The sequence below is a fragment of the Lactuca sativa genome, chromosome 2, assembly GCF_002870075.4.
Source record: "Lactuca sativa cultivar Salinas chromosome 2, Lsat_Salinas_v11, whole genome shotgun sequence".
Classification (NCBI taxonomy): Eukaryota; Viridiplantae; Streptophyta; class Magnoliopsida; order Asterales; family Asteraceae; genus Lactuca; species Lactuca sativa.
This window is the reverse complement of record NC_056624.2, coordinates 213,116,587-213,143,146: the sequence shown is the minus strand read 5'-3', so window position 1 is coordinate 213,143,146 and position 26,560 is coordinate 213,116,587. Positions and strand designations below refer to the sequence as shown.

Sequence of the window (26,560 nt, the reverse complement as noted above, 5' to 3'; positions counted from 1 at the left end):
CTAACTCCCCTTCGGATAATGCCTCCGAATTAAAGATTTAATTTAAATACAAAATATTTAATAAACTTCGGAAATTCATATCTTCTTCATACGAACTCCGTTTTCGACGTTCTTTATATCCATGCGAAGGTGAGACTACGCTCTACAACTTTCGTTTAGACTCCGTTGGCTAATTTTGACTTTATTTTTATTATTTATTTTTAATAGGCCGCGACAGAAAAAAACTTCGTTATAAATTCATAACTTCTTCGTTTGACGTCCGTTCTCGCCTAACTTTTTATCGCTTCGATACCAACAATGAGATCTTCAATTCTCGTTTAGATTGCTTCGGCTAAAAACCGCTCGATCTCAAATCGAGTATTTCAGGCTGCATACCGCTAAGCCGAAACTTCGATAAATCATAACTTTCTCATACGAAGTCAGATTTGGGCGTTCTATATATATTCGGAAACCTCGTTTCAACTACTACAACATTAACCAAAGATATCAAGTTTATTTTACACTTAAATTTTGACGCTTATTTTTATTCTTAATTAATCAAACCACATAATTAAGCAATTAAGCACAAAACACATAATACTCAAATAATACAGTCTTATTATTTTCAAAACGGGTTACAAAGATTAACCTAGACTATTACATTGCTAAAAATGGCAAGCCCGGAAACACAGGCGTTACAATTCTCTCCACCTTAGAATGATTCCATCCCCGGAATCACACATCAACAAACAAATGCGGATAGCGACTCAACATGTCACTCTCCGTCTCCCAGGTGAGATTCGGCCCATTCGTGTGTTTCCATCGGACAAGCACTAACCCAACCATTTTGCGTCGCAACTTCTTAGTCTTTTGATCAACAATTGCCTCTGGTTCTTCAATCAACCTTTTGTTCTCATCAATTCTCAATTCAGAAATTGGAATTATGTCGGGAACTTCTCCCGTGAACCTCCTCAAATAACACACATGAAAAGTGTTGTGAATTCCATTCAGTTCTTCGGGTAATTTGAGCTTGTAAGCTTGGTTACCAATCCTCTGAAGAACTTTAAACGGTCCAATAAACCTTGGACTCAACTTTCCCCTTTTACCAAATCTTATAAGTCCCTTCCACGACGAGACTTTAAGCAAAACCGAATCTCCAATTTCAAAAGTCATCGGTCTTCGCTTCTTGTCAGCATAGCTCTTTTGACGATCCTGAGCTGCTAACATTCTTTCTCTAATTATTTTCAACTTTTCAGCAGGTTGATGAACCATCTCCGGTCCCATAAACTGCTTTTCCCCAGCCTCAAGCCAACAAGACGGCGTACGACACTTCTGTCCATACAAAGCTTGATAAGGTGCCATCTTAATGCTCGAGTGGAAACTGTTATTGTAGGAAAATTCTACCAAAGGTAAATGTTCATCCCAATTACCTAGGAATTCCAAGGTACATGCTCTTAGCATATCTCCAAGTGTTTGTATTGTTCTTTCACTCTGACCATCAGTCTGCGGATGGTAAGCTGTACTTAAACATAACTTGGTACCCATTTCCTCTTGTAGACTTTTCCAAAACCTTGATGTAACGCCCGGGTTTCAGGGCTAAGCATTTTTGTCAATGTAATAGTCTAGGTCAACTCTTGTAACTCTTTTTGAAGTAATAAAGATGAAATATTTGAGTATTATGTGAATTATATGTGTTTATTATTTAATTATAAATGTATAATTAATAAAGAATAAAAATGAGCGTCAAAATTAAAGTGTGAGATAATCCCGATATCTCTACATAAAGTTGTAGAATATGTCTCAAGGTTTCCGTGCATATAAGGAACGCCGAAATCCGAGTTATAACGAAGAAGTTATGACCCGTCGAAGTTTCACGACAGAATCGGCACGATACCGGGAAGCGTGAATAGTGAATTTATGATAGAGCGAGATTTAGCCTTAGTGATCTAAACGAAAGTCGTAGAATATGTTAAACTAAGAACATCGATAAAAAGAACGCCCAAATTTGACTTCGTATGAAGAAGTTATGAGATTTTAAACAGACCAATCATGTCCTGACTTGTTAAAAATATAACTTTAAAAATAAAGTCAAAATTAGCTGACGGAGTCTAAACGAAAGTTGTAGAGTACGTCTTCACCTACGCGTGGATATAAAGAACGTCAAAAATGGAGTTCGTATGAACGAGTTACAAATTATAATAGCATATTTACGTATTAAAATAAAGTATAAATCATGTATACGTACACATATATATACATATGTATACATCATTAGAAAGGTATCGACGATGCAGTCATTATAAGACTAATGTTGAGTTCTTTCGACATTAGTTTAGTACAAATATCATTAAATCCATTTATAATAGTATTATAGAGGGGTGTTTAGTTGTTTATATAACTAAAAGGTCATTAAGTAATTATGGATGGTAGTTTTTGAAAATTCAATTAGTATAAATAAGAGCCTTGGGCTCTCATATTTCTTGCACCATTCTCTTGATTCAAGAGTCTTTCTCTCCTTATCCCCCGAGCATTTCGGTCCCTCGTGATTCGACTTCTTTTTCTGTAGCTTAGTATAGTAAGGTGAGCGCTGAAGCGCTGCACGAATCTTTCTTAGAAAGATTCAGCGACGAAGTTCTGCCCCTGCAGAGCCCGACTCCTAGCTAAAACCCCATTGTAAGTAAGTTATGCTTACCTTATTTTAATATAGCTTATATTTAAAATTAGTATTGTTATTATGAACTTATAATAAATATTTGAGCTATTATTATAACTTATATAAGTATCGTTATAATATTTTTTTTAACTACTCGCGGTACGGGGAATCTGGTTTAAAGGGCCGCATAGGGTTGTTGGATTTCAGAAGTGCTATATGCCAAAATGGTCCTGCCCTCCGGTGTTTTATGTCTGGCCCCTGTCTGTACATAGTGGTTGGAAAATATTGTTTAACGCTTATATAATAATAATAATACTAAGACTAATAGTTGGTCATGGTAAATATTAGACTAAAATTTAGCGATAATAATGCTAGGTTTCGTCGAAGGAAAATAGAATCGTTAGAAGCAAGCGCTGCCCGATTTTGGAATCATCACCTTAACAAGTGAGTGCATAGTTACTTTCAACTTACACATAGATATGAAGTATTTTATATAAATTACATGCTATGTGTGCATATTATCTGAATACTTGCTATCTATGCTAGATGAACGTTGTTATACATGTTTTCAATGATTTAAATTGTATATGTATTTTATATCTACGAAAATGTTGGGGTAAAACATAGGTAGATGCAATAGGTGATGTGTGATAAAATGATGAGAGACCTCGATGTTGATGTTGTTGATTCTGTCATCTAGCGGAGTATGGATGACGACCACGGACTCTTCTAGACAGTCCAGTGGAACACTAGCAGGCTCGCAACCTGTAGGTGTTTGTGAACGATATGTTCACCGGTGTACTCCATCCCCCACATGGTTGCCTTTAGGACATTTATTGCTGAGGAATCCCCTTAGCAGTAGTGTTTGTCCCGATGATGATCCTTAGGCTAGGTCCCTTATGATAGGTGTTTAGGGACGTAAAGTGAGGATAACGGGAACGGGTAATCGGGTTATTGTTGATCGATGAAATTAATAAACTTATTTATTGTGGGTTGAAAACCCTATGTGCTCACCAGGCTCCCAAGCCTGACCCACTCAGTTTTATGTATTACAGGTAGTGGCGCATGAGCATAGGTGTGATGTTTTGGACGAGGGATTACGGATATAGGCCTGTAGATATGAAATAATATAGTAAGGCTTATATTGTACTGTTTATGCTTTTGATATGTACGAACATGACATCCCGAGTCTTTTAATGAAATACATTTCTATGGAAATGCTTTTGATAAATCTTTATCATATTTTTGTTTTGGGACAAATTCCGCAACACTTTCATTTAAAATGTAACTCTGATTTTTAAACAAAGCATAAACAAACCGGTCTTTTCTGGCCGTGATTTTGGGGATGTCACACCAAGTTCCTAGTTTTATGGCTTTTGGTGGTTAGATCTTGAATATTATCCCATATTTTGTATATTTAATAACACTTTTTATACTTTTAAAAAGGTATTTATAAAATGTATTTATACATAAAAAATGTATTTTATATTATTTAAAAAACATATTTTGTATATTTAACAACATATTTATAACATTTTAAAAAGTATTTATACATTTTCAAAAATGTAAAATAAATAATTGTAACAATAACAATAACAATAAAAATAGCAATACCAATAACAATAATAATAACTAATATCAATAATAATAATATCAATAGAAATAACAATATCAATATCAATAGCAATAGCAATAGCAACAACAAAAAACCGTTTTTTTTCAAATGAGGTGTTTATTTTTTATATAAGTAATATAGTTGTTTGAAAGATCTTCGTACACTTTTGATTTTTTAATATTGATATTACAAGTGATTGTGTTTGACGGTCGTTTCTATTACACTAGATTTGGATTTATTGTTGAAAAACGAATGCTAGAATGCCAGTGCTCTATTGTTGTAATTTTATTTATTTTAAATAAGAAAAGTATATATCACTTTTGAATATATTTCGTCTAAATGTGATCCATGTATGTAGTGTCTCCGGCTATATACCATGATCAAGGTATTAAAAAGAGTAAAGCTGAATAGGTGAAACTAATAATACTTTGAGTACAAATGCTCTATTATTAAATTGACTAATCATTATCAGATAAACAAGCAAAAGATTCGGTGGTGAGACTTAAGGGAGTTGGTTATGGATTTGTTTTATTCTACAATTACCTTCAAGATGAGAATTAAGGGGGCTAGTTATGGATTTGTTTTATACTATAACAAGAGAATGACAATGTGAGCTTCAAACGAAAACTTTATTTCCATATAACATTAATATCAAATGTTAAGAATATTGTGTTGTCCTTTAGATCGATGTTGGAATCGGATGGAAATTGTGCATCTGAAGAGGTTGTGTAAGGGGCTGTTTGAAACCGTCTGACCGGTCTGAGTCAGCGATTTCAGTTGACTCGGTCAGACATGAATATGTTTGATGTGGGCTGATTCGGTCAGCATGTCTGACTCAATTGGCTGAGTTGGACAGCTTCCAAAACCCATCTGACTGGCAAAAAAGACCTCACTACCCCCAATCTATTCTTCCCATTCGTGACCTAAAAGAAAAACGGCAACGACATCTTCCAGGTTCACGTCGGCGACGGCAGCTTGCAAGATCGCCATCCCAATCGCCGGTCTATTCTTCCCCGTACGTCCGTCCACACAGGTTCGTTCTTGCCCTCATCTGTTCAAATCGAATTCGATTTTGACTTTATTTAGTCAAAACTCCATCTTCTTGGCCGATGATTGAGCCACTAATTGAATTAATGGGTCGGTCCCCTCTAAATACTTGAATGATAATGCTTTAATTGAATTAATGTTAGGTTACAGCCCCTTATCATGAATCGTCCCTATATGTGTATATGTGCTTCAAATATTCAAATAAAAAAACCACTTTACTTGGTATGTTATGTAATATGTCAAACTTTCATTAGGAATCTTTTCCCTTTTCCCATACATAATCCGAATCCTTTTTGTTGGAATGTTAAGAAAATTGAAATTGTGTATGAATAATCTCTGAAATCTGAAATTGTGTGTAATGTATGTAATAGATTATGAAATCAATTTTTTTGTTCTTTGTATAAGCTATTAAATCTGTTTTTTTTTTTTTTTTTTTTTTTTTTTTTTTGCTTGTATAAGTTATGAAATCAGATTTTTTTTGTATGATGTTATGTTCTAATGTTATGAAATCTCAAATTGTATATGTATAAGCTATGAAATTAGAATTTTTTTCCATGTATAAGCTATGTAATTGGTAGAAAATTGTTACTTTGATTTAGCTATTCCTATTTAGGATTATGTTGATCTCATTGGTAGAAAATTGTTTTATGTTTAGATATTTATGTTAGCTTGTTATTTATGTTTTAGGATGTTGGTTTGGAACGAAAGTGAGGACAAAACTTTTCTTGATGCATGTATCCATGAACTAACCACTAATGGTCGTGAGGGTTATGGGCTTAAGGCTAGTTCATGGAAGATAGTACGCGAAAAATTGATGAACGAACACGGTAAAGAAGTTGATCAGAAGCAAATGAGAAACCACTTTGACTACTACAAATCAAAGTATATTGCTTGGGTGAAACTGAAAAACAAAACCGGCAATATATATGACCTTATAAAAAATAAATTTAACCTGACAGATGAACAATGGAAGGATGAGGGGAAGGTAATATTTTTATAACAAATACTATTATAATTATTTTTATAAAAAATACTAATATTTATAAAAATTGTAAACAGTTGAACAAGTTCGTGTTGTCATTAAAAACTAAACCCCTGCTGTTTCCTGATCTTTGCACCTAACTATTTGAAGGGTCGACCTCAACCGACTTTCAAAGTTGGGGGTCATCTTCTACACTCCCTTGTCCTGTAGAGGAGTTTAGTGCCCATGATTTTGATGATGGTGTTCCAATGGAAACCTCAACACAACACGTAGGAGCAAGTGAAGAATCTTCGGGGCGTTCAAAAAATACGTAAGTTGGTGGAAACAAAAGAGTTGGTGGAAAAAAAAGAGATGCAAGGGCATTAGAAGTTGAAGAGGAGATTGTCAAGCTTGCAAGGTCGTTAGTGGAAAAAATGAAAGAATTGAAAAAAGTGAAATGGATAAGGATGTTGATGCGTGTATGGAGAAATTAAACAAAATGGAATGGGGAGAAGAAGATGAAAGACACAAGACCGCTCTTTTGCTATTTGGTGAAAGTGTTGATGTTATAAAAGTTTGGTTACGACTTTCACATACTAGTTGTGAGTCGTGGGTGATGGGTGCAGGTAGGAAGTATGGTTACCTTTGATGGGTACGGGTAGAAAAGTTTGGTTATTAGTTTTTTGTTGCATGACTTTTGGATCATATGTTTGATACTTTTTTGGATGTTACTTTGGATGATGTTATTTGCATGACTTTTGGCTGTTATTGGATATTGAATATGACTTTTGTTATTTACTAGTTTTTTTTTATGACTTTTTGATGTTATTGGATATTGAATATGACTTTTGGTGCATTAATTTTTTTTTTTACTCTAACATGTTACCTAATTGTTTGTAACAGGTCAAGTATGGTTTCTGATGGTGAAGTTGTAGCTTTTCTTTTACTTGTGTTTTATAGGTTGAGGTCAAACCGATGCAGACTAATCAGAATTCATAGAATTAGAGATAACGATTCAAGCGGGTATGCGTATACGCAAGATTTGATGTACGAAGACCCTACACAATGTTACGATATGATGCGTCTTACACAAGAGGCGTTTGCTTTATTATGCAACCATTTTACCCAAAACAATTGGTTGCAAGCTATTAGGACAATAAGCATTGAAGAGAAGATGACTATATTCTTACATGTTATAGGACATAATGAACGTTTTCGCGCGGTTAAGGGAAGATTTCATCACTCCACGCAAACGATTCATCGATGTTTTCGTGAGGTCCTAACTGCAATGATGTGTTTTGCAAAAGAAATTATAGTACCAACAACTCCTAATCCAACAAGACATAACTCGGAACGACATAGACAGTTAACAATTTTTTTTTCCAGAGCAATAGGTGCATTAGATGGAACTCTTGTACATGCGGTTGTACCCGTTGATCAACAAACTCGTTATAGGGGACGAGGAAAAGGAGAATGTTTTCAAAATGTTATAGGAATTTGCGATTTTGATATGATATTCACCTTTGTTTGGGCTGGATGGGAGGGTATATCACATGATTCAAGAGTTTTGAAAGAAGTTGCATTCAATTCGACTTCTGGATTTCCATTTCCTCCACCGGGTTTGTAATATTTATATAACTTTTATTATCTATCTTCTTTATATAATATGTGTCACATTCATTTGCAGATAAGTATTACCTTTGTGATGCCGCATATACAAACACTCATGGGTTTATGGCTCCATGCCGCAATATTAGGTATTGGTTAGCCGATTTTCGAAGAGGAAGACCTTTAACTAGAGAAGAAAGGTTCAATCATGCTCATGCACAACTTAGAAATGTTATTGAGCGTGCTTATGGTGTATTGAAGGCGAGATTCCCAATCTTAAAACAAATGACTCCTTATCCTTTTACAGTGCAAAGAGACATAGTCATTGCTTGTGTCGCGGTCCATAATTTTATAAGGAAATACAATATAGAAGATGACTTGTTTAGAAATTTTGAGGAGGACACTATGGTTACTCCTGACGTCCAAGGTGGGGGGATTGATTGAGAAAATATACAAGGCATAGAATGGGGTCCAGAAGCCGTTGAATATATGAATGTTTTGCATGATCAGATTGCAAATCGCCTACTTTCACCTACTTTACGTTAAATTATTATGTTATTTTAAATTTCATTATGTTTTTATTTGGATATTAAATGATTTACGTTTAATTTACATTTTGTATGACATTTTTTATTTGTGTGTAATTTACATTTTGTATGACAATATGTATGTTTTTATAATTATTCAGCAACTTACTTCATCACTATATGTAATATATATAACAAAAGGGTAAAATGATCATTTTTCATCACTCAGCACATTCATTCAGATGTACAATCAAACAACAGGATTTCTTACTCAATCAGGATTTCTTACCCATACAGAGCTTTCTCAGTCAGCACTTTCTCAGTCAGCAACTATCAAACGGGGCCTAAGTGTTATAGTAAGATGTTTTGATTTTTTTGGATGTAGGAAGAGGATTCTCACCGCATTTCTTAACGAGTAATCATTTCTCGTGAAAATTTTAAAATATCTCAAGTCGCCTCTTGCAAAAAAAGTTTTATTTTACATAGTTTGCGATAGTCACGTTGTGTTGACTTTAAAATATCGACCCCGTGTTTTCCACTCGCACGACTATTCATCTTTTGGTCGAAGATGCTTTTGATATCGTTAAATTTCTTTTGCATGTCCTTCCATTTGAAGTTCGTTTGATGCATTGTATGAGTTGAACCTCTCGATTGCATTTTAAAGTGTTCCAAAACTCACTCCCCAAAAGCCTCCGATCTTTTTGATTTCCACGCTCCTTATCTTCCGAGATGACGATATATGCCTTGCCAATGACACTTCTTCCTTTTCAATCAATTTTTATTTTTGATGTTTTGGATAATTTTGTGCGGTGTCGGTATGAGTTGGGGGTTCGTCATTTGATTCTTCAGATTCTTCATTTGGAGCATCTTATATTCTGATATGACGATATATGCCTTCGCCAATGACACTTCTTCCTTTTCAATCCATTTTTTTTATTTTTGACATTTTATATAATTTTGTGCGGTGTCAGGGTAAGTTGGGGGTTCGTGGCTTGATTCTTTAGATTTATCATTAGGAGCACCATAGAATTGTGATGCTTCATGAGTGGCTTGTAATTGGGTTTCTAAAAATGGATTGTAAAAAATAAGGGACCAGATAATAACTAACATTTTCTTGAGAAAATCGAAACTGGTTATAGACTTGTTGCATCATTAGTTGGTTAATATTGGGGTTGATATGGTGTATATCAGGGACAGTTTGAGATTTGGATTTCAAGAATGGAATGTGACAAATATTGAGAACCGTTTCCGATTTCTTTGTGTTGGTTGCGTCTTTTGTTTGAACCAGTTTTTTTGGATTTTCCATGAACAAAATCTATTTAAAATGGAATTGGAATGAAATTGGATAAAGTGGAAATAAAATTGGAGAGAGGTGGAATGGAATTAGAGACAACTATTATGAAATTTGAAACAGTGTGAGACTTCTAATTAAACGTAGTATTTATTGTAGGTAAAAAGATTTAAAAGAAATAAAGAAAAATATGAATATTGGTCAACAGTCAACAATGAGAGAGAGAGAGAGAGTCTTCCAACGGGCTATGTAACCCGTGAACCTTGCAATTTGGTGCCACCTTTTCGACTTGCGATGGGGTAGCCAATGATACCATTGTGAGCCTGTTGTTAAAATTTGTTGGATCCGTCTACTTTTATAAACTACTTTTTTGTTTGTCAAACACGAGGAAAAAAAAACTTTGAAAAATAAAATGATTAACAATTATAGCCATGAGTTCAAAAAATCTAATAAAAATAGGTGAAATGCCTAACTTGTTTGACGTAGCCCTAATTTAAGCCAAAGAGGATACTTTCTAAAACCAATGTCAACAATTAACATTCTTAAGAGTTAAGAATAATGTACTTGCAAGTCGCAAGTTAGTAATATTTTAGCCAAACATGCGAAAGAAACTATTTCGTTTGATGATATGATGAGCCACCTACCTCTAAATACCAAATGGTGCTTCACTGTAGAGTGCTACTTAACACATTGGGGTAAAGTACAAATATTTAAGTTGCACTTCGACCCAATAGAGACCTGATCAGTGTTATCCAGATAAAAAGATGTGCACATTAGAGAAACGCGGTAACATTTACATCCTTACTCTCACCGGCGATGACGACCACCGGTTGAGCCCTACGCTACTTGACTCAATCAGCGCCGCAGTCCACCGTGTCCGATCGGAAACCACCACTCCATCCGCCCTTATCACCACCGCACATGGCAAATACTTCTCCAATGGCTACGACCTCGCCTGGTCTCAGTCCGATCCGGATCGGCATATCCTTATGTCCACTAAGCTTAGGTTACTTGTTCGAGACCTAATCTCTCTCCCGATGCCTACGATTGCCGCCGTCTCAGGCCACGCGGCGGCCGGCGGATTTATTCTCGCGCAAGCTCACGATTACGTTCTTATGAGGAAGGATAGAGGATTTCTGTACATGAGCGAGATGGATATCAAGCTCGTCGTGCCTGATTGGTTCGTGAAGCTGTTGAAGAACAAGATCGGATCTCCGGCAGCAATACGTGATGTTTTGCTGAGAGCTGATAAGGTCACGGCGGAAGTGGCAGTGGCGAAGGGGATCATTCACTCGGCGCACGATAGCGCGGAGGAGACAGTGAAGGCGGCGGTAAGACTTGCGGAGGAGCTGGTGATGAGAAAGTGGGATGGACACGTGTACGGTTGTAACAGGAAAGTTGTGTTTGCAGACGTGTTGGCCGCCATGAACTTTGACGAGACCGTCGAGGACGTTGCCGGCGCAAATATTATATCATCCCGTATTTAGTTATTATTTGGTGTCAAAATGACCCGACGTGTTAAATATGGTTATTTACCATTTTACCTCATTGTAATCGATAAAGTATATTGTTTTCTTAAATTTTTAATAGTGTTTATTTTGTTCTTCTAATTTGTAAGGTGTTTTTTTTGTTCATCCATAATCCTTTTGATTTTTGATTTTCTCAAGTTCGTGTTCTTTCACTTTTGGAATTTTTCTAATGACCAAAGTGTAAAAATAATCCTTCTAGTTTGTAAATTTTTATAGTGTTGTTTACAAATCTTTTTCACTATCGACCATCATTTGTTTCGGGATTTTAGAAGTTGTTAATGATTGCTTATTTAAAATGATTTATCAATATTGGTAGATGTGCTTAGTAATTATACGGTATTAAAATAATCTTTTTTAAATGTTTGAATAAACTTATACAAATACCTAAACATGATAAAAAAAATTGTTTGATTAATAGTTCCAACCACTTTAATGATCAAATTAATATAGTTTTTTAAAGGTTTTTTATTCGTTTGTTAAAAAAATTGTATCAATCGCGTTAAATATTGATCGATTTAGAGATGTCTTTAAATGGTTATTCACATAAAAGCCCTTAATTTTACATCAAATGTTCGGATTTGTACCATATCCATTTTTTGGTGCGTTAATATTCTAACAAACCGGAAAATTGGTTCACTTTTGCATTTTACCTAATTTATGCTTCTTACAGCACGTCACCAAATTATTTATCATCATCACACTACCATCATCACCATCGTGCCACCACCATTAATCAGCATCATTCCACCACCATTTACCGCTAAATGTAACAAAATCGCTTCATAACAAGGGATCGTGGAGGTGCTTTTCTTTCAGGTATTTCATCGAGCACCTTTCGTACACTGTTCTTCTCCCTCGTTTTCTAACTCATTTTAGGTACCATGACTAAACACACAACTTCACCGATTCAACCTTGTAAAAGATGCATACATCATAAAAAAAATCAAGGAGCATGTGCTTTCTATTCCAACAAGATAATGAATTTAAAACAACTAAAAGTCACACATTCAACCATGTAAAAGATGCATACATTAGACGTGTGTGTGTGTGTGTGTGTATATATATATATATATATATATATATATATATATATTCATAGAAGAATGTATCGGGGGTAATAAGGTTTCCGATTCAACCCTCTAGACCATCAACACCAGCACCCTTCTCCCATGTTCTCGTCATCGACATACTTTCATCTCCATTGTGATCATACACCAAACACGAGACCCATTTCATCCCACTGAAAACCGGTAACATCTGATCACCACTTCAGCCTATTGAAAATCGATATCATCATTTCACCATCCTCCACTGCCAAAGCATTATCATTTCCAAATCCTCTAACTTCTGTGCTCTTCTTTCGTTAAGTGATACTCAGGAGCAGGGTGATAGTTTACCTGTTAAATTGTTTGGTATCCTGCTGTTGTAGGAGGTAAAAATTGGGTAAAAGGAAAAAATGAACTGATTTTCCAGTTTCTTAAGGTATTAACGTACCAAAAATGAACATTGGATAAAACCGAACATTTTGTGTAAAATTGAGGGTTTTTATGTCAATAATCCTTTTTTAAAATGTTCAATTCAAAGATTATCAAACATCTCTAAACTACTATTTTTTTTTTCATATTTGACCAGTTTTGTTTATATATAAAAATGATCAAAACAGACCTCTTTACACATTAATCACTAATTTGTTTTTACAAATAACAGTTTAAACTTTTTATCATAAACATTAATATCTTTACAAAATTTTAAATTAACAACATATGATCTTTTACAAAAACTTATATCAATAACATTAAGAAAGTATATTTTACAAATATAGTCAATCTAATTGCACATGACATATTTCTATGTCATGTTTATGTGACATGCATCCTTATGTTAATCTTATTTCCTTTTTCACTTATTCCACAATTTTATAATAGTCTCTAAAACCTTCGATTCCATTCCTCAAAATAAAGAAACATAAATATAATTAGGTATTTTATAATAGTCTCTAAAAATAACAAATTCAAATTAGAATTTTATTTAATGTCATAATAAATAACAAAAGATTATTCTAATTATTTGGAATGAAATAATATTAGACAACAAAGTCCACGTATGAATCCTCTCTAATAAATAAAAATAATTTTGTCACATGTCACTTTCTCATTAACTTTGACACATGTCATTTTTTGGTATTTTTGAATAAATGTTTTTTCATTTGTCATTTTCTCATATTTTTATGTTTTCTTATTTAACACAGCATATTTACACCTCAATTAATAATTAACTTAATTAAAAATTACTAATAAATTACAATATTAGTACTCATATAATATTTAATATGTTTCCTTTAATTCACATTTTAAATTTAAATTTCAACTTTAAATAAATTTTTGTTTAAACTTTTATATTTAATTTTTTGTTTATCAAACTCATATAACATACGGGTCTAACACCTAGTCTTATAAAAAAATAAATGATGGACGATCCTTTCATTTTTATACCTCTAAACTTCTATGATTTCAACAATTTTTTGCATTTATTTTTCTGGAATTGATGTTCTCTGAATTCTGTCTTCTCCAACTTTGTGACTTCTATTATTGGGAAGTCACTTTTATTCTTATTTTAGAGTATTGCAACAAATAGGCTCTAATATTAAATTAAATATTGTCATCAATTAATTAGTATTACTAATTAGAAAACAATATAATAAGTAGTACATTGAGAGCATTTAACATATTGTTTTCACTTTTAAAGATAGTAGTATATAAACATTTGTTTATAAATAAAAGTGAAAATATATTACTTTTAGCCAAAGTAGTCTAAAGAAAATTTGTATTTCACTGAAAGACGATTCTATGGATATAAAGAACGTCAAAAACAAAGTTCATATGTAACATCCAGATTTTGAGGTACTTTATAATTATTTTTCTGAAACGTCTTAAAATTACAAGGTAAAAATTTCATTTTTAATTCAACCAAAACATTGATTATCGTTAAGTCGACATTCGATATCCTTTTTCTAAATATTCAAAAGTATTTTATAAGGAAACAGTTATAATAGTACAATCCCATAATCATTATAATGCGGAAACATGGGTTGATGCGTTGCGATTAAGTCGGGCCCTTCCCTTTTGAACCTAAAGTATTTGAAACCATAACCATAAAAAATGTAAACATAAAACTTAGTAAGTTCCCCAAAATACCGCATACCATACATACCATTGGGCCTAGCCATCACATTGGGCCCAACCCGCATATTGGGCCTAGTCCACCATAATGGACCTAACCCGATCATACAAATGCAAAAGTCACAAAAATAGTTAGCTCCTGATCCATGGGCCTAGCCCAATATATGATGCAAGCGTCACAAAGACAACTAGCATAACATAACCTAGTGGGTCGACATTGGTGCCTTCGACCCATGAGTACAATGAGGAGACTCACCTCGATCCGCTGATAATCAAATAACTGCTCGAGTCGTTGAACCAGATAACCTCGAACCAAATAAAAATAATACAATCTTAATCAATATCTATCTCGATAACCCTAAATCTGAGGCCCACTTCTTAAAGGGTATACGACCATTTTACCATTTTTTTACTTGGCCCAAAACCAAAGCCCAAATCAATAGCAACAAAAGCCCATTATGGCCCAATACCCGATTGGGCCCCAAAACCATCATGGACCTGCTTCCAAGAAAGCCCTTAGTCTATCCATGACCCAAATTCAGAAGTCCAATGGAATAACAAGGCCCAAACCTCAAAAAGCCGAAAAAAAACATATTGGGGACTACCTCCCGCGTCCAGAATGGTACACCCCGCGTACTCACCCTCGAAGCACAGAGTACAAGCGGTCGATGCATGAAACACCCGTTACGCTGAGCGTACTCCTACGTACGCCCAACGTACTCATCATAGACCGAAAATCCATACTAAGCTCTTAATAGTTAAGACAATGACTTCCAAACTCAGATATGACTCTAGTGAGACGTCTTAACACGTAAAGTTGGCAACTTTACTCCTTTAAATGGATCAGTGGGACCAAAACCTTGATAAAATCCATAGAAAACACCCAAAAGCAGACATGGTCCAAAATAATTTATCAAGATGACATTTTTATGAACAAGGGACCTCCTAAAGGCCAAGATCCAACATTCTAAGCTCTTGGAGTAGCTCATACTCACAATCATAACTCTAAGGACCAAAATGAACCCAAAATACTCCTTAAACCAGATCTAACACCTAGAGTCATCAAGATATAAACTTTATACCTCCAAAAGATAAATTAAGATGCAACAAGCTTGTATCCAAAAGCTTCAAGCAATCCCACACTTCTCCAACAAGCTTCTTATTCTATGAACACCAAAAAGCATGAAATACCACCAAAAGCTAAAAAATCACTCAAATGGGGGCTAGGGTTTCGTTTTAAGGTTTGGAGGGTTGGAGGCTGAAGATAATAGGGTCTGGTGGTGAGTTAAGGAACTTAAATAGGGTCCAATACCTAAATTAGGGTTTGGGTCTGAATGGAGTACGTCCTACGTACTTTTGGTACATCCAGCGTACTCCCTTAAGCATCCGTGATCATTCTACCTAGTACGCCTGATGTATTGGCCTTAACATTAGCACGCCCTGTATACACTTGTGTACACCCCGCGTACTTGTTTAACCCTAAAACCACCAAACTTTCGAATGCCATAACTTCTTCATTCTAAGTTTGTTTCCGACGATCCTTATATCCACACAAAGGCGACGAGAAGCTCTACACATCTATCAAATCATCCTTGCCTTAAAACTTTCCGAACAAAAATCCAATATTCATAAAAGCCCGAACTAAAAGTTTATCGATATACCCCTTGACTCCAAAACACAAACTGAACTCTCGAATCACCTAAATTACATTACCCATATGTCACACCGTAAATTTTCAAACAAATTTTTCGATTTTAAATTTCCAACGTCACATATAATAATTCGCAAAATCTCTAGTGTCGATATCATAACGTATTTCGAAATAGTTTTCAAAAGTAATTATCAAAATCCATGATCCTCATTCATGACTCTTTTCTTTTGTGTGTACAATCGAGCCGCCACCTTCTCGCGATCCTGATAAGAACCTGAAACACATAACACATAGCACGGTAAGCATGCATGCTTAGTGAGTTCCCCAAAATACTACATACAACACGTACGCCACTCAAGGCTAATACTCTACAAGACCTTCCGGTCAATGTGTCTCAGGGGACTTCCGCCCCATAATCCTGGTAGACCTTCCGGTCCCACTTCTCTGACCTTCCGGTTCGTATCATCTTGACCTTCCGGCCCATGCACTGTTGATCTTCTGGTCCATATCATATTACTCATAACATAACATAGCACATACATATCATATAACAACATACATCACATAGTCATCATAGCACATAAGACCTGTCGGTCACGCATAATTACCCTCTAGGTAAAGTATAGTGAGAAGACTCACCTTAAAATCAACCAAGTGACAGCCTCGCACTCGAAAATCTCGACCTAGCTTCCGCCTAACACATAAGATAAACATCTCTTAGCAATACTTAATCATACTCAACACATCCAAGTCTATTCTCTTTCTCTGTCTAACTCTTGAAGTGGGTAAAAGACCATTTTACCCCTCCATGGCTTCCATTACACATGGTTGACCCAACCTTAAAGCCAACCGTAGTCAAACTCGAGTCCACAGTCCAAATCTGACCCGACTCGGCGAGTGCACCCTTGTGACTCGCCGAGTCCACTCACTTTCTCCGAAGTTTCGTGAGGATTCAGATCAACTCATCGATTTGACCCCACAACTCGCCGAGTTAGAACGCGATTCAACTTGACCAGGAAAACCCTAACCGACTCGTCGAGTCAGCTCATGGATTTGACGAGTCTATCCAACCCTTTTCTCATTCAGACGATTTCACTCAGATCTATCACTCTAAACTATAGATCTATCATCTCAAGGATCAATAATCACGTAAAGCTTCAATCTTTACGTTCATGCATGATGTTATTGCTTCAAAATGCCATTACATGTCCTCCATGAAAGATTTGGCTTAGTAAGCCTCATTTGGACAACTAAAGCTGGGGCATCTAGTCTTCAAGGACCTCACAAGGTTTAAATATGAGGTTTCCCTCCTCAGATCATGTCTCAATTAGCTCGTATGCACAAAATAAGGGGAGTAAAACCCTAAAACTCCCAAGATCATGAAATCTAACCAAATTAGATGAAAATGATGCAAGTTTATACCTTCTACAACAGTTCCACGTGAAGAAATGCTAGATCCACAACCCCCATCTCGTTTATTGCTTGAATCATGCTCTTTTCCTTCCATAAGACCCACCAAATTACTTGATTTCATCATAAGAACTCTCTCATGGCTCTAATGGGGATTTAGGGCTTCTCACAAAAGGTATGAGGTGCACCTAAGGTCATAAGTTCCCTTAAATAGGCCCCAACCCCGAAAACTTAGGGTTTTATCTGCCCAGAGCCTACTCGGCGAGTCTGTCCTTGGACTCGTCGAGTCTGCTCATTAAATACACGTGATCACCTCGACATGACTCAGCGAGTCAGACCTTCGACTCGTCGAGTCCCTCCTAAATCCTCAAAAATTGAAACACAAACTATCATACCCGAAATTTCGAATGTTACACCATAACCAAATGGGTCTAAATATATCTTTTCCAAAGTCCCTAAGCCTTATGATACCCGATCTTCGGTTCACCGCCCCACATTAGGAAATGATTCGGAACAAGGCATTACAACTATCCTCCACTTAAATTAGATTTTGTCCTCAAAATCACTCCTTACCACCCTCTTGGGAACCAACTTTCCGAACAAAACCTTATAGTGTTGAACAAATCATTAATCCTATAAATTGTTGATCCAATACGTTACTTCAATAATTTTGAATCCCCATAACTTGCCTAACCTCCGCACATGTAGAACCATTTTGAAACAAAATCACAAGGGTCTCCTCCTACCATCAGAACTGAAAACATCCTTTTGACCTTGAACCTTCCAACTGATAACCCGACATACATATTCCTTAATCCACAACTTGCTGAAGTAAAGATCTTGCATAAACACACTAGCGACTCCCAATGCAAATCCCGACCAAAATCCAAATTGGTGCATAACTCATAACCCGAGATCCAAGGATTTACACTTGCATTTCACCTAAAATCTTTTGATTAAGTGCATCCATTCATTAAACTGGATATAAAATCCCCAATCCACCGCTGAGACTACCAGCCTCATACCTGGTCCAGCCACTAGGTTCTTGAGAGTCCAACTGATAAGGATACCCTAGCCTATGCACCACACTATTCCACTTATTGACCACATGACCATCCCACTAAAACTATAATCCAATTCCTTTACCCAACCGGTCTCTACCAAGTCTCATGATAAGTCTATTTTATGAATATACTAAATTGTCATAAATCTGTTGAATTGATGTATAATTGTCCAAGAATGGCACTAAATTGATAAGTTGTTGAACTTCATATGCATGTCGATATATCATACTAAAAGTGGGTGGAACCTGCAAGTAAAACAAATAGCTAAAGGAATGAAGAAACGTTGCTGGGAAAATTGACCATGCCTCAATGTTTTGGTCATATATCAAGTTTTGGAGCTCTAACTGATATGAGTAAAGAATTTCTAGAAACTAGACAAGATTTTCTACAACTTTTGTGTTTTGTGTTTCTGCTAGTTGTGTCGTTTTGACCACCAAAACTTGCACGGAAGATGAAGGACGCCTCCAGGCGTCTAAGACGTCACCTAGGACGTCCAAGTCAAACGTTCAACATTTGGTAAATTTTCGGAGCAGAAAATGAAAGAGAAGGGCCCGTCGGTGTCCTGCATGGCATCTAAGACAGCCCCTAGGACGTCCAGGCGTTTTAGGGGCGTCCCGTGTTGGAACGGTGTGGCCATTTTTTGACGTCTGACGTTTTGGCCATTTTTTAGTGTATTTCAAGGACGACATAAGGAATTTTAGGACGTATAAAGAACGCTTGGGCGTTATACACGACGTCTAAGACGTCTCCTAGGACGTCCAACGTCCCGCATCGCTCGATTTCTCTCTTTTCTGTCAAATAATATAAATAGGGACTTATGCATTCGTTTTTAGGGCTACCACCTGCGATTTTCAGAGTCTTTCCTGCGTTTTTAAGGCTTCAAAAACCCTTGGCAACATTTGGAAACACAAGTCCATTCCATTTCAATCCGGATTTAAGGCAAGATTCAATTCAATTCATCATCAAGCAACATTTGAAGATCATTCAACCGGTGATTCTCATAAATTCTAGTAATATTCAGAAACGATTAATTCCTCCCAATGTTTATTTGTTTCATACTTTGATAATCATTAGGCTACATTTGTTTGATGATTCTAAGTTTGATTATGAATTCTATTATGTATTTTATTTATTTCATCCAAGTTGGTGTTTTTATGAACTCAATGGAAGGCTAAATCATTAGGGTTGCTTCCGGGGATGTTTATGACTTTTTGATGAACACACTTGATTATTACTTGATTCTAGTTAATTTCAATTGTTGTTTTATGCTTCACGTGATGATATTTTGGTAATGATAACTGAAATTGGGTTGTATGAATTGTTTGATGTCATAATTAAGATAGTCTATTGTCAATTCATCATTTGTTCCAAGTTCAATTAGTTTAGGAATAAAGACAAGTGATTGAATCAACATATATTATTCCAACTTGTGATATTGAATCTTAATGCGGTAATAGGTAGTTGTAAGACATTTTATAGCTAGTCCACTAATTATTCTTAATCCATTTAGACATAAAGGAGTAAGACAACTAGTTAAATGAACATTTAGTGTGCCCAAACTATGTATTACAAGTTAATAAACCCCAATTGCATCTAAGTAATTAAATTAGGATTTAAGGGAAGAAAGTGTGTGAATTTAAACTGTCCATAACTAAACCGGGAGTACTCTAGTTTTCTCATTGAGATTTTCGTTTTAATTAATAAATTTCCAAGCTTTTTGTTTGATCTTTGCTTTAATCTTTTTTCCGTGGCAATTGCTAGTAGTTTTTTGTTAATTATTTTAACACAAAGTTTGACCACAAACTCCTCGTGGATTCGACCCTTACTTACCCTAGCTATCTAGTGGTTTTAAGGGTATTTTTGATTGATACAAGGACATCGATCATCTCACTTGCATTTCTATAATCGTACGGGCCTCGCCCACGGGTCTCACCTAGTTTACACCAACGAACGGGCCACGCCCATAGGTCTCACCCCGTCTAGAGCTACACAGGCCCAACCTTGTCTCAGACCCCAATGGTCATCCTCCCCTAACAAAAAGATGCTCCCTGACCCTACTGTCCTCCTTGACCAAGGCACGAGCTGATCCTCTTTTATACTCACGACCACCCCAACAATGGTCTACCTTAATATGGTGAATGCTACGATCCACTCGCAGACTTACAACACTTACCATACTATTTGCTAATCCATGAATGCTACGGCCACCCCACAGTCTTACAATACGTCTATCCTAACATGGTCACCGCCCATGGTCTTACCACACCTCTACCATATCAACCACAATCATCTTGAGTCGAACTCGCATCTGACTGAATCCCAATCAGGTGTCCGAGTCATGCTTTGAACCCAAAAGCATTCATCAAACAAGAACAGGCAGTGAAGCTCTAACACAACCCTAAACTTGGATCCATTCACATGCTTGTTTAACATCACCAATAAGACACCAAATAGTTGTTAGAAGTTTCTTGAATTCCCAAATTACATAGCTTCAATCCAGACGGCCACTTGAGTCGTCTTCCCTCCCGACTAGGATGTGAAACTCTCCCTAGTTTCATTCTTGATTCAACTCCCGGAAATCTGAACGATTCTCCCCCACTTGGATTCATTGAAGCTCTCCGAACCCACATAATTTGATGGATTCCCAACCCACCTTACCTCCTTATAACTCAAACCGTCGACGACATGGGCTTACCGATACTAGCCAATCTCGATGATCGCATAAACTCTTGAAATCCAGATGAACACTTCCCGAAACCTCAGCAAATCTGACAACCCCACTCGCTTCCTATGATACATCAACCACCTCCTTAATTCCTTTATTTCGGTAACAAGGACCATAACCCTTGCTCCGAACTGGCGAATCTTCACTCCAACTTCCCATCCTCATAAACTCTCTGAATTCTAACCATCTTCAACCCCTGTGATAATAAAATTCCCTTGGTACTTCCAATGACCAAACAAAATCATGTGGTTCCCACCTTCGTCTTCTTGCTACGACTCCTTCCCTAGAAATGGTAGAGATCGGACCCAAAGGTCCTGCTATAGACGATTGTTGATCCTACTTGAACAAATGCTATCACATCCGAACTTCGACTTCGTTGAAGAACTAACCAGTTGATCCGACCATGGACCTTCCAAGCGATACCCTTGAATTGACCCCATCAAAGAACCGAAACAACAACCGAACAAACTGAATTCCGCTCAGCAAGATAAAAACCCCCTACTGACTCTTGGCATGCAAACTGGCATATAACAATTCTTGATGATATAACTTAGGCAATAACAGAGAACTAAACCAAATCTAATGCTTACCCAAACCAATACAAGATTCCAAGGCAACAAAATACTGATAATAATCAAGAAGAAATCAAAGATTACATATTCACAATAGCTCCGGATGAAACCCTGGCCTCCTCTGACTGACACTGCAATGCTCGACTCCTCGCTGTTGGGGCTCCTGCCCTACCCTCGCGATCGTTAGTAATCCTCAAAGTAGCTAGATTAGGTGCAATCATTGCTCATCCCCTCAACATTAGATAATTGACATTCTTTTGGCCCACCTGGTTGTAGTGAAAACACATCGGACCGACCCACGGGGGAAATCCCGACTAAAATGACCCATCTGACCACAACTAGAACATCCTCGGCCTGTCTCCCGACATCCTCTCTCATGGGTCCTCCCACACTTGGCACAACGGCCCCGACCCTTATGGCCTTTTGAATCCGAATCCTAAGTCTTGGGCCTCTTCACTTGACCCACTGAAATATGAGTTTGCTCTGGCTTCCTCTTTCCGAGGTGCTCCAAATCAATCTCACGCTCTTGGGCTCTAGCAATCATATCATTCAGGGTCTCACACCCTGATAAACTCACAAACTCCCCAATGTCATCTCTCAACATGTCATGATATCTTACTTTCTTCATCTCCTCGTACGCAGCATATTACGGAACCAAAAAAGCTCTCTCTCGGAACTTGGAAGTGATATCCACCACAATCTCAGTCGTCTGGCGAAGTTCCTGAAACTCCCTCACCAACTTTTTCACCTCAATAACCGGTGCAAACTCGGCCCTAAACCAGGTCAAAAACTCATCCCAAGTCATCGTCTCCAGGGCTTCGCCTCCCAAAGAGAAGTCTACCTCCTCCCACCAATCTCGTGTTATGTCCTTCAGAAGACAGGAGGCAAATCTGACATTTGACCCATCAAGGTAGAAACTCATCCCGAAAGCGTTATTCTCCCCAAATAACTTGGGAGCTCCACAAGCACGGAACTCACGGAAATAAAGAGTGGGAGCTCCAACAATAGCATTCTAGTACAGAATGCACCCAGACGCTTATCCAAAATCTCCAAAATCCCTTCCTTGTCCGTACCAAATATCACAAGAGTTTGTTCCAAAATATGGCGGGTAATCTCTGACGAGATGAACTCCCGCATCTTCTCATTGATCGACTCAGTACCTGCACCTGAGCCAAAACCAGAACCTGAATCCCCTTCCTGAGTGCTCATCGCCACACTGAAAAATAAACATACAAATGATCAGAACATACCCAAGAATCCTCATCCCACAGGCTTCCTAGATTCTCCAAGACTCTCCCGATTCGAGTATGGATCCTGTGCTTTCAGTAGTACGAACCCGATACTACCTTCCACACTTATCCATACTTTCCTCAAGAATCATCCAAAATCCTCTAAGTCACATTCTCAAACTGATACACCAAATGCCCGCTAAACAACACAACTAAAACCACTAAAGCACTTCCTAGGCTTTCCTAGGTTTCCGATCTCATCCTGTCATCAGCTGCTGAAGAACTCCCAATAATGTCAGTTAACCATCTCATGAATACAATTACATGCAACAAAGATTTGATAATCCTTTGAGTAAAAGAATCATCTCTATAACGGCTAGACTCAAATTAGAGTTGCGTAATAGGTTCGAATACATCACTCTGAGATTATTCAACCTTCGTGACACGTGACCTAAGATATTCACTTAGTAGTTAGCTCAAATCACTTAAGAGTTCCACAAAGCATAAAGCAAGCATCATTCGTGTAGTAGCACTCCAATCCATAGAATATCCAAAGAACATTCAAACTCACTTACTACAACTCATGCTAGGAACTTCCACTCCCGCTACCGGTTTCCCTATGCATGCAAATTATACACAATACAATATCAAATAGACCGTCGAATAAAAGACTCTACCCTAGGATCACAACAAAACAAGGAACAGGAAATAAGGCAAAATAAATCATTTTAGGGCTATATGATCCTAAACACATACAACTTTTAAAGCATATACTTAGCAATTACTGATACCAATACATATTCCCAACCTAGCATAGCATCCAATGTTTCCTAGGCTACAAGGCATCACATATTGGGCCAATCTATCATGAAACTCCTAAAAGTATTCCCAACCTCATCCTAACATGCAATTCTCATAACATATAATCATAGCAAACATGTATGGTATTATGGGAATCACTTACTTGAGCTTGGCTGATTGCACACATCACACTCCCTTTGTCTTTATAAAATATTTTTAGATATTAATTCCCTTTTTTCAAAATCTTTTTAGAAACTCATCTTCTATCAAAAGATTATTAATTCCTCAGTTTGAATTCAGGCATACCCGAGAGTGTGCCTGAATCCCTCAAACCAAGGCTCTGATACTAACTTGAAACGTCCCAAAATTATGAGGTAAAAATTTTATTTTTAATTCAACCACAACATTAATTATCTTTAAGTCGACATTCAATATCATTTTTTCTAAATATTCAAAAGTACTTTATAAGTAAGATGAAGGTCCTGTGCCTGAACTATGTTGAGAGACTGATATCTATTCTAGAAAGTAAGATGAAGGTCCTGTGCAACAAGGGGATACCTTTGGTAAAGGTACAATGGCGGCATCGGAGAGGCTCCGAGTGAACCTAGGAGCCAGAGGCTGAGATGCGAGAGCATTATCCAGAGTTATTCGCCGCGACAGACTTCAAGGACGTAGTCTAGTTCAAGTGGGGGAGAATTGTAATATCCTGATGATAAGGTACTTCTAATTTTAACACTATAATTTATTTGTGTTTCATTTTGGTCCCTAAATTTCAAGGAAGTGTGTAAATTAGCCCTAGTGGCATTTTCGTAAATAAGCTTGGGCAGTACGCCATACATACGCGTGTACACTGAGTGCCCTAATATACTGGGTGTACATGTTGTACGTTGGGCGTACTTTCCAGATTTGGAAACCATATTTTTTAGGGTTTAGCTCGTATTTAAACACCCTTATGGCCTCATTTCCCCTCACCTCATCAGCCTCCATCCATCTTTATACGTTTTTCAACCCTAGTTCACCTTGAGAAGCTATTTCAAAGCCTAAGAATGTGTGTTTTGTGTTTAGAATAAGAAGGAAGGAAGCCATACTCATCTTGGAAGAGTGAAACACTCTGGATCTGGGGTTTCTACATCATTTGCAACCTTTCTAAGTTATAAAGCTTACAACTTTATCCCTCTATCATATAGATATAGAAATGGGTGTTTTAATGATGCTTTTCGGTCCCAAAAGGTTAGATCTTGAGCATGACCCGCTCTTGACCATTAAGCTGTCCTTTTAGACCTTAGTAGGGGTCTTTAGTCATAAAAATGGAGTCCCAATGGTTAGTTTTGTCCCATGCATGATATATAGAGTCTTAAGGCATTAAGATGTTGGATTTTTATGGATTATGCCCTTATTAAGCATGCAAGGTCATAACGTTGGAAACTTTATGACTCCTAATGTCATTTTGACCTTGGATCTGCATTTGGACGTGTTAAGACGTTGTATTAAGCACTTAATGAAGAAAAAGGAAGTTTGGGGTTACGTCGTGCGTACCTGGGTGTACGCCCCGTACACGGTTAATGACCCTGTTTTTGTTCAAGCATAGGAGTCCGCCCAGCGTACGCTTGCTGAGTTGACTCGGTTGGGTTGACTCAGTTGATTTATGGATTTTGAACAGTTTGACACTGACTTTGATTTAGTTTGACAAAGTTTGACCTCAAGGGTATTTTTGGTATTTTAGGATTTTGATGGAGATTGGTCATTTAGTTGGATTAGGTGTCGGTTAGAGAGTTGAGATTCGGAGTCGGGACCTCATCAACTTTTGTCCAATTTGTGAGGTGAGTTTCCTTGTTGTACTTGCGGGTCGAAGGCACCAAGGCCGACCATTTGGATTTGATATCCTATTATGTGATAGTATGTTATCGTGATATAGTAATCTGTTAGATCGATATCATGGTATATAAGATGATGCTATGCTTAGTGATCTGTAGATCTGCATGACCGTCTGTAGACTGTTTATATGTTTATATGTTATATGTGTACATATTTGGTGGTGGTTGAGGCTTTACTGTTTTGTGTATAAGCCAACAGGCCGGGGGCATACCAACCCGGTGGTTGATTGGGCCCGGGGGTATTCCATCCCGAGGATGACATGACCTGTTGTAGATTGGCATTCCAACCCGATGGTTGATTGGGCCTGGGGTATTCCAACCCGATGGTTGACTGGACCCATAGTATATTGGCATTCCAACCTGATGGTTGATTGGGCTTGGGGCTATTCAAACCCGATGGTTGATTGGACCCGACATGCTGTTATTGTATATGTTATATGTTTATGTGTTGGTACTTTAGGGGATCTCACTAAACTTTGGATTACAATTTGGGGTTATGTTTCAGGTATTTCGGATGACCGCGGGAAGGTGAAGGCATGACCATACACATCCCTCTTGTTTATGACTTATGATTTTGGGAGACTTTAATGTTCGAAAAATGTTTTGAAAACTATGTTTGTAAACAATTTGTGAATCTGGGTTGGTTTTAAAAAGTTTGAATTTCTTGTGATTTTTATGGGTGTTACACTTGACACACATTTTTCTCATTGTTACCCTTCATTTTAATTGCCAGGATAACATCATCCTCAACATCCTCTTCTTCGTGGATCATATACCTCCATGAGTGTAGCACATGCTCCTGAATACCTATTTATACTCCATAATCATTACGTAACAAAGACATT

The 26,560-nt window shown here is 37.0% G+C and overlaps 2 protein-coding genes across 2 annotated transcripts; both read left to right on the top strand.

The window, feature by feature from the left end:
• The first annotated feature begins 6,712 nt into the window (after positions 1 to 6,712).
• Positions 6,713 to 8,307, top strand: LOC128132470 (uncharacterized). The gene is made up of 3 exons (XM_052769058.1): positions 6,713 to 6,888; positions 7,159 to 7,874; positions 7,943 to 8,307. Exons 1-3 carry the CDS (start codon positions 6,713 to 6,715, stop codon positions 8,305 to 8,307), a joined length of 1,257 nt encoding a protein of 418 aa, XP_052625018.1.
• A 1,972-nt stretch (positions 8,308 to 10,279) lies between these two features.
• LOC111912258 (enoyl-CoA delta isomerase 1, peroxisomal) lies at positions 10,280 to 11,291 on the top strand. The gene has a single exon (XM_023907981.3). It carries the CDS (start codon positions 10,446 to 10,448, stop codon positions 11,166 to 11,168), a length of 723 nt encoding a protein of 240 aa, XP_023763749.1. The 5' UTR covers positions 10,280 to 10,445; the 3' UTR covers positions 11,169 to 11,291.
• The last annotated feature ends 15,269 nt before the right edge of the window (positions 11,292 to 26,560 follow it).

What these genes read in the sequence shown, in the direction of transcription:
- LOC128132470 (XM_052769058.1), top strand. Translation starts at nt 6,713, where the DNA reads ATGGATAAGGATGTTGATGCGTGTATGGAGAAATTAAACAAAATGGAA. An exon ending in GTGATGGGTGCAGGTAGGAA is followed by an intron (nt 6,889 to 7,158) that starts GTATGGTTACCT and finishes TGTTTGTAACAG; the next exon opens with GTCAAGTATGGTTTCTGATG. An exon ending in ATTTCCATTTCCTCCACCGG is followed by an intron (nt 7,875 to 7,942) that starts GTTTGTAATATT and finishes ATTCATTTGCAG; the next exon opens with ATAAGTATTACCTTTGTGAT.
- LOC111912258 (XM_023907981.3), top strand. Translation starts at nt 10,446, where the DNA reads ATGTGCACATTAGAGAAACGCGGTAACATTTACATCCTTACTCTCACC.